Below are 12,845 nucleotides of genomic sequence, written 5' to 3'. Positions count from 1 at the left end.
TGTAGTTTTTCTGAAAGATTCACACACACTAAAGCATTGGTTTTACCATACCTCTATGGAAAAATTGGTTACTTGATTTGTTTCTATGTACGTTTGCTTGTGGGGACTTCCCTGTTTTACCATACCCCTCTATGGAAATATTCGTAGAAATGCTTTTTCCAAAAAAGAATTAGAAAAAGTACATTTGGTTGGGAGAAAAATAATTTGTATACTCGATTTGAAAAGTATTTTTGAACAATATTTTTGTGTTTAACAAATTTTTTAAAAAAGTATTAAGTAATAAATTACGAATAAGAACATGAACAAATTTACTTAAATAGTTAATATTATTTAACTAGTTAAATAATATTAACTATTTATTATGAAATACAATAATTAATTTTTTTATTTTTAAGAAGTAAAATATGAAAATAAAATATAAAAAATACTTTATTCTTTCAATAATTTAAATATATCAAAACAACATTCAACAACTATAAAAATATTCATCCCAAAAATTACCATATACTTGAAATCTATCTTAAAAATAAAAAAATACATATACATTAGGATAATTACGTTTAGATTAGTTAAATATTAAGTTAAATTGAGTAAGGCTATTTTGGTTTACACAAATTTTTTGCTAAGAGTACTTTTGCCAAGATTTTTTTTTTAAAAATAGCTTTTGCTTCTTGGGAGAATTTTTTTTTTCAACTTCTGAAAAATAACTTCTGTTTCTATTCAAAATTACTTTTTTTCCTCCTAAAAGGCCAAATTCTTCGAATATAAAAAAGATATTTTTTTTGAAGGAAAAAATACTTTTATCTCGGAGAACCTTAACCTAACATGTTATAAGTGTTGGTTAAAGTGATATAGTTAAAATTAAAATAATTATAAGAAAAATAATCTTTCCCGGCAAGTATAAGTCGTTTTATATTTTTTGATGAAATATATTTTTCTTAAAAAAATATTTTCTAATACCAAAAAATGAGTTCCACAAGAATTTCCTTTAAAAAAGAAAAAAGCTTTGTCATACCAAACACATCCTTAATCAAAAACAAAAAAGGGTAAAAGAGCAGAAAAAGGGATCAAACGCTGACCAGGGCTCTGTTTCCAGTGATAAAATCATAAAATAATGAGTGAACAGTTCATAATTAGATAAAAAGGGGGGCAGAAATAGATCGGAGGGTTCTTAATTAGGGTTACCTTTGATCTCTGCTCCTCTCTCTCTCTCTCTCTCTCTCTCTCTCTGTACTCATATGTACGATAAGTTAAATACTTCCGTCAAAAGATGCCTTCTTCATATCGGGTCGCAGTCAGATCAAAATTAGCGCATTATATTAGGGTTTTTGGATACTGATAAGTCGGCGAATTTGACTGTTGTGATTTGATAATAAAAATCACTATTCTTCCACTGGATTTAACATTTATATTTGATTACCGAATCGATTTTTTTTTTTGCATTTGTAAATATGCGAGGACAGCAGAAATCAAAAAGGGTTACATGGGCTTCAGATGTAAACCTTTGTCAGGTAAAATCTTTATAAGGATCCATAATTTTCCTCATTTCTTCTGTAATTATCTGTCCAATCCCAGTGTTAAATAACCAAAAAAGAAGAAGAAAATAATTGAAAACTAATGAACTCAAAGTGTTGATAAATAATTTCGTTTTGCTCAAATTGGAATGAAATGGGTCCAAAATGGGAATGGATTTTGATGACGTTTTGCTCAAATTTCGTTGTTTTTGTTATTGGATTTACCTTTTAATCCCAATTTCTGAAATTTATCATTGCTTGTTAAATTAGAATTGTTCAGTTTTGAATGGTATAAGGAATGGCATGGCATTAATTTCTCAGTACTTTCAACTTTGTTTCAGAAATATGTTTAAGGTATCACCAGAATTTATCAATTCTGCAACCGAAAGCTAATGTTAACATTTTGAAAGCCAAACTAGTTTGGAGTTGAGGGGTAGTTGATTGATGTATTTATTGATTGATTGATGGAAAACTAATTTTAGCAGAAAGAGAAAGCTAAACAATTCAATTTAGTTTGAAACCAAAGAATCCAGTATTATGTGTTGATCAAACTTTCTCAAGTGTACTCGTCCAAAAAGTGAGGAGAAGAGAAAAAAGTAGATATAGTCTTCAGCTTTAAGTGCTTGGTCAAAAAATGGTCTTCAACTTTAAGTGAAGTAATACTTTCTAGATTTATTCTACTTTACTTCTGTATGCTTAGACTTTGCATGAATCGCCACATAATGGCATAAATCATTACAATGCACAAGCTTAGTGAAAAAGAGAAGAAGAGGATACAAGTGAACAGATTCTTCTTCTTCTTCCTGGTTAATGGTGGTGTCTAACTAGCTTGTGTGCACATTGATACTCCACTAGATACTCATTCTCCCACCGATGTAGTTACTTGTTAACTTCACCAACCAAGGTAATTCTCTTGTTGTAGAATGTTGACAAGTTTTGATAATCTACTATCAGAAGCTAATCTCAGTGAAAAATGTGGAGAACCTCTAGGAAATTCCTAATATCTCTTAAAAGATAAGTTATTTGGGTGTTGAAATGGAATCAATCCAAATTGAGTGGGATGCATTTTGAGGATACATATATCTGGCCCCAAGTGTTTTGGGTTTGAGGCGTAACTGTTGTTGTACCCTTAAAAGCTACGTGGAAAAAATTCCTTCTCAGATGATTCATGCTGGTTAAATTTACACTTGATAGTCACAGAACTTAAAGATATCTCCTTTTCCATTAAAAGAATTAAAATAATTAAAGAGAAAACAAAACTGAAGGATCACAATTTTCCCCGAAAGTTAGTGGAAAGCGTAGACGAGGAGGAGAAGAGGACGAATAGGGAGTGCTATAATAAGGTTAAGAAGAAGGCGAATTTAGCGGTTTCGGCGGCCAAGACTGCAGCGTTTGGATGTTTATATGAAGAACTCAGGGACAAAGGCGGGGACAAAAATCTGTTCAGGATAGCCAAGGTGAGAGAGAGGAAGGCCCGAGACCTGGACCAAGTGAAGTGCATCAAAGATGAGGTAAGACAAAGTTTTGATGGAAGAGGCACTTATTAGACGAAGATGGCAGACATACTTCCATAAACTCTTGAACGAAGATGGGGACAGGAACATTGTGTTGGGTGAGTTGGAGCACCCCGAGAGCAGTCAAGATTTTGGGTATTGTAGGCGTATAACAATTGCGAAGGTCGAGGGGGCTATGCGTAAGATGAGCAAGGAAAGAGAGACGGGGCCAGACAAAATCTCAGTGGAGTTTGCATTTTAACGCAGGCAAGGCCGACTTGGAGTGGCTTACTAGGTTGTTTAATGTTATTGTTAGGACGAAGAAGATGCCCGGAGAGTGGAGGTGGAGTTCGATGATTACGTTGTATAAGAACAAGGGTGATATCTAAAATTGTAACAATTGTAGGGGTATCAAATTGTTTAGCCATACTATGAAAGTCTGGAAGAGGGTGGTGGAAGTGAGGGTGAGGAGGAGTGTGTCTCTTTTCGAGAACCAATTCGGATTCATGAATGGGGCGTTCTACTACGGAAGCTATTCACCCTATTAGGAGATTGGTGGAGCAGTATAGGAAGAGGAAGAGAGACTTGAATATGGTATTCATTGACCAAGAATAAGCATACGACAAAGTCCCTATGGAGGTCTTGTGGAAATGTTTGGAGGCTAGAGGTGTTCTAGTAGCTTATACTAGGGTGATAAAGGATATGTATGATGGAGATATGACATGAGTAAGGACAGTGGGAGGAGACTCAGAATACTTTACTGTTATGATGAGGTTGCACCAGGGATCAGCACTTAGCCCGTTTTTATTTGTCTTGGCGACGGACGCATTAACGCGGCACATTCAAAGAGAGGTGCAATGGTGTATGTTATTTGCAGATGACATCTTATTGATTGACGAGGCAAGAGTTGGGGTGAACGTGGAGTCTAAAGGTTTCAAGCTGAACAAGACCAAGACTGAATACTTGTAGTGCAAGTTAAGTGATGTGACTCATGAAGCAAATGTGGACGTAAGGTTTGATACACAGTCATCCCCAAAAAAGGAAGTTTCAAGTACCTTGAGTTAATGATTCAAGGTAATGGAGAGATTGACGAGGACGTTACTCATCGTATTGGTGCGGGATGAATGAAGTGGAGGCTCGCATCCGGTGTTTTGTGCAATAATAATGTACCACCAAAACATGGTATGTTTTACAAAGCGGTGGTTAGACCGACTATGTTGTATGTGCTTGAGTGTTGGTCAATTAAGAACTCTCACGTCTAGAGGATGAAGGTAACAAAAATGAGGATGTTGAGATGGATGTACAGACCTGCCAGATTGGATAAGATTGTGAATGAAATTATTCGGCACAAGGTGGGCGTGGCCCCCGTAGAGGACAAGATGCGGGAAGTTGGGCATGTGAAGAGGAGAGACACTGATGCCCCAGTGAGTAGATGTGAAAGGTTGCCCTTGGTGGGTTTGAGAAGAGGTAGAGATAGGCCAAAGAAGCATTGGAGAGGTGATTAGGCAGGACATGACGCTGCTTCGGCTTATCGTGGATATGACCATTGATAGGAAACTGTGGATGTCGAGAATTAGGGTAGTAGACTTTAGGTAATCGTGTGTTTCCCTGTCCAAACCAGTAGTACTAGGGTTAGTCTTGTACTTTCGTATTTTTCGTGAGTTTCTATCACTGCATGTTTCTTCCGCTTTGGTTTGTCTTGTTATTTTGCCGATGTTGGATCAGTTGCTACTGCTTCTTTTTGCATCTTTCCTTGTGCCGGGAGTTTATGGGAACAACCTCTCTACCTTCTAAAGATAGGGGTAAGGTCTGCGTACACACTACTCCCCTGAGATCCCACTCGTGGAATTACACTGAGTTTGTTGTTGTTGTATAGATATAAGGCAAAATACATCGACAACCCCTTAAAGTTGTTCACACTTTTCACTTAGACACTCCATCTTAAATCTGTTCTGTTTGAGCACTTTAATCAGATCTTTACTGTGTCATTTAGACACAAAATTTGTAGGCAGCCAAACATAAAAAGTGCGTGTAATTCACACGCTAGAGTCACGAATAAGATGAGGACATGTGAATGTAACTTAAACAAATTTTAAAAAAAATTGAAAAAAATAAATATGAAAACGAGATCCCCAAACGTCGTCATCTTCCCCAACGACCCCTCCTCGCCGGAAAAATCTATTATCCGGCCATGTTTGTTCTGCTTACTCATCGTCTTCCACACTGATTATTCTTGCCTTTTTTAAAGCCATAAATTCAACACCATACATCCTCTTCCTCACACCATCCCGTTCTTTCTTCTTTTAGGTTCAAACTCATTTTCTGGTCAATCCCCAAATAATTATTTCTGCCATGTTCAACCATTTTCCTATCAATTTTTGAGCCACTTTTTTGCTAATTTTTTCAGCCATAGATTCAAACATTTCTTTTTTGAATAGGTCTGGCCAACTTGGATTAAGAAATGTTCTTATGTGTTTAGCTTGAAATTTCTGTAAAAAACAGTTGTACCCCTGGACTTGTTTTCAAGACCTTGAACATTTTGTGTTTTAGAGTTTTATGGTATACGTTTTTTCTTGTCGTTGAGGAGGCAAAGGTCGCCGTTGACTGAGGCATTCTTGTGTCTGGCAAATATGACGGATGTGGGGGTTGTTCTAAACTGTTCAAAGTAAACCTTTTCTTTCCAAAGGAAAATGTTCACATGGTTGAATCACTAATAATAAATATTTCATAATTTAAAAGTCACAAAGTTTAATTTTGTTACTGTTAAGAAAAAATGGAACTTCGCCGCAAAAATGAGGGGCTGTTGTTACGGTAGTTTACATGGCTGAAAATGGAGGTTTTGGGCTAGTTTTCATGGTATTTTTGAGGAGTAAAGTTGCCGGTTTTTGGGCTGAGGAGATGGCTAGGAATGAAGCTGCTGCATTTTTGGGCTGAGGTTTTGGCAAGCGGCGCTGCTACTTTTCCGACCAGAATTGCAGCGGCTGCTATGTGGAGTATGTGGAGTTTGTTTTCTGGCAGAAGAAAAGAGAAGTATGTGGAGTTTGGTGTGCCTAGATCATGTGGAGAAGAAAAGAGAAGTTGATCGGGAAATATTCCGGCAGAAGCCATACATTGTCCGGCAAGAAGTATGTGAAGTTTGTTTTATTGGATGATTTCACGCGCTTGAAAAATGTGAGAAACACTTACCTTGCCATGTCAGCATATTGTGTCTAAATGACACAGTAAAGACATGGTTAAAGTATTCAAATGGAACAAACTGTAGATGGAGTGTCTAAGTGAAAAGTGTACACAACTTTAAGGGACTGTCGATGTATTTTGCGTAGATAGAAACTTGTTGATAAATACATGCTGGCATCCCGTATATGTTAGGTTACCAGCAATGAGATTGACATATGAAGGTGGGAAAGACAGAAGAGCACAAAGAGATGAGTTTTCATTAGTCCGATCATGCTGAAATGATGTTTTGCTTTAAAGGGTCTTAATTATTTTACTTTTGAAGGCCAGTAGTCCTGTGCATCAGTTTGTAATAGGGTTTAGAAGCTGTTGCAGTGACAAATGAATGAAGTAACGGTCTTCCTTTGGATTGATTTATGGTATCAGAAGTCATGAAGAGGAATCATGTAGCGTGTATACTTGTTATATGTGAAGAAGAAGAAAAACAAAAGGTCTAGTTAAGTACGCCGAGTATGATACCATGATCATATAGTCTTAGTGTTTGACAATGTAAAGGTTTCACATCGAATATAAGTGAGGAAAACGGGTAAAAGAAGCACTTGGGGGGGGGGGGGGGGCTTGAAAGTTACCAATGACAAGCCAAAACACAATCAGATAAAAAAAATACCAATGATAAGCTTGGTTTGGTAGACTTAGTTTTCCACTCACTGGAGGAGTAGTGAAAGCTTATATTGGTACAAATGCTATTTTAGCCACCAATTCTCATGCATATTAGGTTGAAACCATTTAATCTAAAGAAAAATTAGTCTTCAAATTCTACTGCAACAAGTATTTCATGAAAGCAAGAAATGTTTGTGTTAAGGATCTCTGAGACGGGTTACTTGTCTCGCTGCTATTGAAGTTACCTTGTCTCTTTTAAGTTTGTCCTAGATTGCTATTTCTTTCAGATCGTATCTCTAATGTGGTAATATGCAGCTTTCTGCTTCTCTGGTTTGTTCTTTATCTGTTTCCTCATCCTTCGGTTAGTCAGGGACTTTCTTCTTTCCTTATCTTCCTTTGTGCTTTATCCTTATTGTTTTTTGTTTTGTTTTGTTACGGGAGTTGGGAAAGGGAAGTAGTGGGTTTCAAATTTCTTGTTTCAGTTGGGCTATAGTGGGAAAATCACAGTCGTCTGTGCGGAGGCGAGAAAGAAGTTGCACACTTGCTCACTTAGGTTGATGATTGAATAAATGGATGAAATTGGTATCTAATTACTTAAATTTGGTGGCTTATTTGAGTGAGGTTGTGTAAGTGCATCTCCATCACTCAAAAAGCTAATGTAGTGGGTCAAAATGTAGGAACAATGCTGGTTCTAACAACAGGAATTCCCATTTTGTTTTATGCACTTTTTTGCTAGGTCAGAATCTCTCCTCAGATCTTCTATGGTATATTCGTCTTATATGAGATAAACTAGTTCATATTCAGCGAATTTTATAGATCAGTTCCTGTATTTGAATAATGATGTGTTCTGGAACCTATCTTAGTCAACCTTTTCTCTGAATGGGGTATATATCTGTTGATTGACTGATGTTGCTGATTGCTTTCATTTCTAATAGGATAATTCTTTGCTGATTGCTTTCATTTCTAATAGGATAATTCTTTCTTTTAATAGGTAAGACTTTTCCTTTCTGAAGATTCCCCTGCCCAAGTTGGATTAGGAGCTCAAGATCACCTCCAAGCAAAGATATCATGGCCTTTGCATGCAGGTGTTTTGGTGTCTGATGATAATTTACCACCAGGCTTTGAAGGTGCACAGCCTGCAAGCCTCTGGAAGAATAAATTAGCTCAAATCCCTGTGATCAAATGGACTCGTCCTCCCTCGGTGAGTTCTTTTCTTTTATTTATTTTTCAGATAATACTTTATTAGTAAGCACCATTTGGGGTGTCAATCATTGCAGTAATAGTTATGAGTTATGACTCTCCTCATGAATGAATTAAAAAAAACTCAGGGTATTGACTTCTGCAGTTTGACTATTATTATGTCTAAAGGTGAACACATAGGCTACTGATCAAAGAAGTATAGTCTATCTGCTACTAGTTTGAATATATAATCTGTCTGCGAGGAGTTTCAGAATTTACATTTGCTGTGGTATTAGTTAGTACAAAGAAAAATGAGGTGCTTAAGCTGATCCTGCATGTTAGGAAGGCTGAATGGCTGAGTTGTATTCACTATCGTTTCGATGTAGAGAAAAGATTGTAAAACAGAGAGAAGACTTTTTATTTGATTGTTTAAATAACAACCTATCAAAAAAGTACATTGACATAAAAAAATCTTAAAAAAAAGATCTTCCCTTGCTCCTTTTAAATCTGCAGTGCCAAAGTATTGGAAGTTCCAGAGACAAACAATTAACAAACTAGCAAACTTCCAAAGTAACCATCCACGTCTTTTGCTAGACGGGGTATATCTACCGAGCCGAAGGAAATCCTTTGTCTTGCTGAAACCCGTATTTAATTAGGAAAGACTCACAAAGTCTATCTTTAGACAAGAAATTCCGAATTAAAATCATTTCTTGCATCTAGAATGATAATGTCAAGCTGGCGATGCATCGAAGACTGCTAGTACCTGCATCGATTAAAAGGTGTGGCATTGACAGCTGTGTGAGAAATTCCAATAATTAGGAAAGTTTCCTTAGTCTAAACTTTCCTTAATTCATGTCGGTTAAAATTTTCTCATTTCATGTAGTTTACATATTTTTTTTTGATGACCGAGAAATCCGTCGGGGGCCGATCCTTTGGACCAACCGTAGCCTTCGAAATTCGGTGGATAATGGGCCCACCCCTCTACCCTTCTCCACTTAAATACCAGGCTTTGCTTTGCATGGTGTGGGGACTTGAACCTGTGACCTAAGACACAAATCCACCACCCTTTGCCACTTGAGCTAGGCCCTGGGGGCTTCATGTAGTTTACATTTTCGTCATGTCATTTTTGTCTAAATCTTTTTTAAGAAGCCCTCTCATATGATGTTCACCAACTCAATTGAATAAGAGTTTTGTTTCTCCTCTTCCCTTTTCGTGGCTTCTTCGTTCTCCATGACTAAATTGGATGTTTGTATTATCAACCAGAGAGTTATTCCCTCTTGTCACAATTTGTTGGTGCCATGTGATGCCAACAAATACCAAAAGTAACCTTCTAGGGTCTGCAACAAATCATGTCAGCTCCTAGAAGAGCATCTCATTAAGGTCAAAATGAAGGCTTCTAAATAGAGAAAGGTGACAGTCTTTCTTGACAGACGAACAAGAAAAGAATGCCAAACAAATTGGGATAGAAGGAATAATGTATTAGTGGGGGATGAAACTAGAAAGATGCATCTCCAACCCATGCCAGATTTCAAAATGATGACTTGTTTCCACCTGTGTAGCCAATTGGAACAAATGAGTCAATACTTGGATACAGATTCCAATATACAACTTGGATATATATTTTTTCTGGTAATTATACACGACTTGGATAAGGTCAGATTTACATTTTGCATTCTACTCGCTTTGACAGAGGCTATCAATCGCCTTAGACTTTCTCTTTACTTTTCTCTAAAAAATGAATTGCCTTTAGGCCATATGGATAATGCAAATACTAATGTAACTTCGGTACAAAAGAATTTTATCTCGAACCCATATAGCCTCCACATTCCTCCTTTGACCTGCTAACCATTCCCTAGTAATAATGTTCTTTTACTTATTAGTTCCTCATCGAACAGAATCACATGATTACCTCTTAATCCTGAGAGTATTTCTCTTTGAATCCTGATCAAAGGTATCATAGAGAAATGCTGAGGAGAGTGGAGCATGGATCTAAGAATTCCGTCCTCCTACCTTATTAAAAAGAAAAAAAGAACTCCATCCTCCTACAAAATCCAGTTGGGACGACCCTGATAATACAAAAGGCAGCACAAATATTCTCAAAACACCAAGATTCCACATTACATCTGAGGCATTTCGCTAGATGTTTAAGTACTGGGAGAAATCGGGAGCATTGACCCTAAATTATGTTGATTAACAAGATTGGAAGAGCAGAAATTAAAATGAAAAGTTGGTAGTTTACTCTGTGTGTGGTATTTATGTGTTGTACTTGAGGTTCTTTCTTGTTTTCCCTTGACTTTGTAATGTTGAGGCCACATAAACATCAGCTGTTGAGAGTATATGTGTTGGAATTAGTAGTTTATCTCAAGCAGTATTGAGGGGAAAAGAAAAAAGAAGAAAGGAGTCATGTTATGTCAGATTGTGGAACATTTTTTATTCCAAGCAACGTCGGCATATTGTTTCTTCTTTTCCGTTTTTCCCTTTATCCTTCTGATGATATAGATTCACATTAGAAATGCGATCCCCCCCAAAAAATAATAATAATATAATTAAAAAAAAGTTACCAAATGTAAAAACATAATGGCGAAATTGTCTGTTTGTGGACCCTTAAGCATGCAACTATGCAGCAGATGGTCATGGTATCAGTGTGTTAATTTCTACACTGCCCTTGATTCTAACAGTTTGTACTTGCTACAAAATGGCGAGTGGTCGCCGGTGAAGAAAGCAATGAAATGGAGGTTCAGAAACAACGGGAGATGAGAGTGCTTGAAGCTATTTATCCACGTGAATCTTCCATTCCTCCAAAGTATGATACTTCAATCTCGTTGGAATTTTTCTATTTCGGTTTCTTTCTTCTGATAATATCTTGCTGTTTTCTTTTTTTTCTTCCTGTTGATCTCCATTTAGTTCTTGATGTTACTTCCCCTAAAATTGGCTTTTTGCTTCCACGCAGTCCTTCAATGGTTCCTGGAGAAGAGACTCTTCATAATGAGCAGAACACACCTGTTATACCCATAACTCCTGTTGAAGAGGAGGAAGTAGCAGATCCATCATTTGGTACTGTGCTACCTTCTAATGCAGTTAGCTCAAAGGCCCAGGTAATGCAGTCTGGAGTTCTTTTGTCCAACAAAAGTGCCGGAAATAACCTTCCAGTCCCTGGAATCTCATCGGCTGGAGTAGTTCCTGGTGTGGAGCCTGATGTTGTTGCAGCAGCTCAGGCTGCTTTAACTGCACTCATGGCAGACAATGGCCAAGGAAATCTGATTGACCATGAGCTGCTCATAAAAATTTTGAGTGATCCAAAAATTGTTGGGCAGTTGGTTACACAGCAAGAAGCAGGCACCAGCTCCCATAGCGTGCCACCTACAAGTACCCAAAATATGTCTGCTGCTAGTAACATGCCCAACCCAAGGCCGCAGGCATCAAGTATTAGTGCTCCACCTCAGGCTGTAGTCAGTCGAGCTGATCCATCTTTCGTTCACACAGGTAGAGCAGATCCTCCTGCAGTCCCAGTCAGTAGAACAGAACTAGTTATGCCCTCGGTGGCAGGTGCTTCTAATGGGCCCTTCCACTCTGCTCCAAGTAGGATAGGACCCATTCCCAGTTTGAGGCCTCGTGTACCTGAGGTCGTATCAGCTCCTTTACCTTCTGTAGGAGCTCCAGTAGCATCCGTGTCAACACCATCGTCGTCTATGCCAGTACCTGTAGCTAGGGACATCAACTATTACAAGAGTCTCATTCAGCAACATGGAGGAGAAAGGCAAGAAACATTGCCACAGTATAGCAACCGAAACAACCAGCATTTAGGTTCAGTTCAAGAATCAATAAATAGCTCTAATCATAGAGATTCAAAACCTAAGATAATGAAGCCTTGCATCTATTTTAATAGTTCAAAGGGATGCCGCCATGGCGTGAACTGTGCATATTTACATGATGCATCCTCCCAACAGAGAGTTGGTAGCTTGCCAGAGGTGCAAAATTCAAAGAGAATGAAAATGGATAGAGAGATTACTGGTACATAGTAATGCAGTTGGCACTTCCGTGTACATTATTTTTTTCTCAAGAGGAATTGCTTGTTGCAGCTCGGCCATTTCCCCCCCTTTTTGCCTTCTTTATTTATTCCCTACAATGAGTTAATTTCGTTAAATACTTAATTTATCAAGATATGTCGAGTTTTTACCCCAATTACTTCACAAATCAGTGATAAATTCCTTCTCTTTTCTTTTTTTGTTCTTTTATTATGACGCATGATGCCCAATACCTCCAATGAAGTTATTCTTTTATAAGTTATGTGTTCTAGTGTTATTTTAGTGGCTGGCCCTAAGCATTTCAAGTCTTCTTTGCAAACCACCACCCCCTTTCCCCCCCAAAACACACATACCCCTCAATTGTGGAAATTTTACAATGCTACCCATTAGACTTGTGAAGTACCTATAAAGAAGTTGATATAAACACAAGTTTGATATGTGGGGGTAACGTGATCTTTTATCACCACGACAAAGTACCTAAAGTTAATTTGACTAATGTTACTGGAGGTGTGAATTGGTAAGAATAAAACAATTTAACCCTTCAAACTTTAGTGTTCTCTTGAAGAAGATGAAGACGATAGGTAGGTGGAGTAACAGGAAAATTCCTAGCTGGACACTTTTGAAGAATTCAAATATTGATGGCCATAATGTACTGATGTAGAAAAGTAACTAAATACTACACCAAGTATAGTTAGTAGATGGAGGTTTTGTTCTTGTTGGATGAACATATCTTATGTTTTGTAAAGCTTGACAAAGTAGTTGGCTTAGATGGTGTAACTTGTCTTAGTTACAGAACTTCA

At 37.4% G+C, this 12,845-nt stretch overlaps 1 protein-coding gene across 1 annotated transcript; it reads left to right on the top strand.

Annotated features, from left to right (window-relative positions):
• The first annotated feature begins 1,196 nt into the window (after window positions 1-1,196).
• On the top strand, window positions 1,197-12,242 carry LOC104091793 (zinc finger CCCH domain-containing protein 6). The gene is made up of 4 exons (XM_009597214.4): window positions 1,197-1,511; window positions 7,833-8,042; window positions 10,699-10,823; window positions 10,971-12,242. The coding sequence occupies exons 1-4, from the start codon at window positions 1,452-1,454 to the stop codon at window positions 12,037-12,039; spliced, it is 1,464 nt and encodes a 487-aa protein (XP_009595509.1). The 5' UTR covers window positions 1,197-1,451; the 3' UTR covers window positions 12,040-12,242.
• Window positions 12,243-12,845: the final 603 nt, after the last annotated feature.

This window comes from Nicotiana tomentosiformis, chromosome 12 (assembly GCF_000390325.3).
Source record: "Nicotiana tomentosiformis chromosome 12, ASM39032v3, whole genome shotgun sequence".
Classification (NCBI taxonomy): Eukaryota; Viridiplantae; Streptophyta; class Magnoliopsida; order Solanales; family Solanaceae; genus Nicotiana; species Nicotiana tomentosiformis.
Note: the sequence above shows the minus strand (reverse complement) of the source record. Positions and strands in the feature narration are given on the sequence as shown.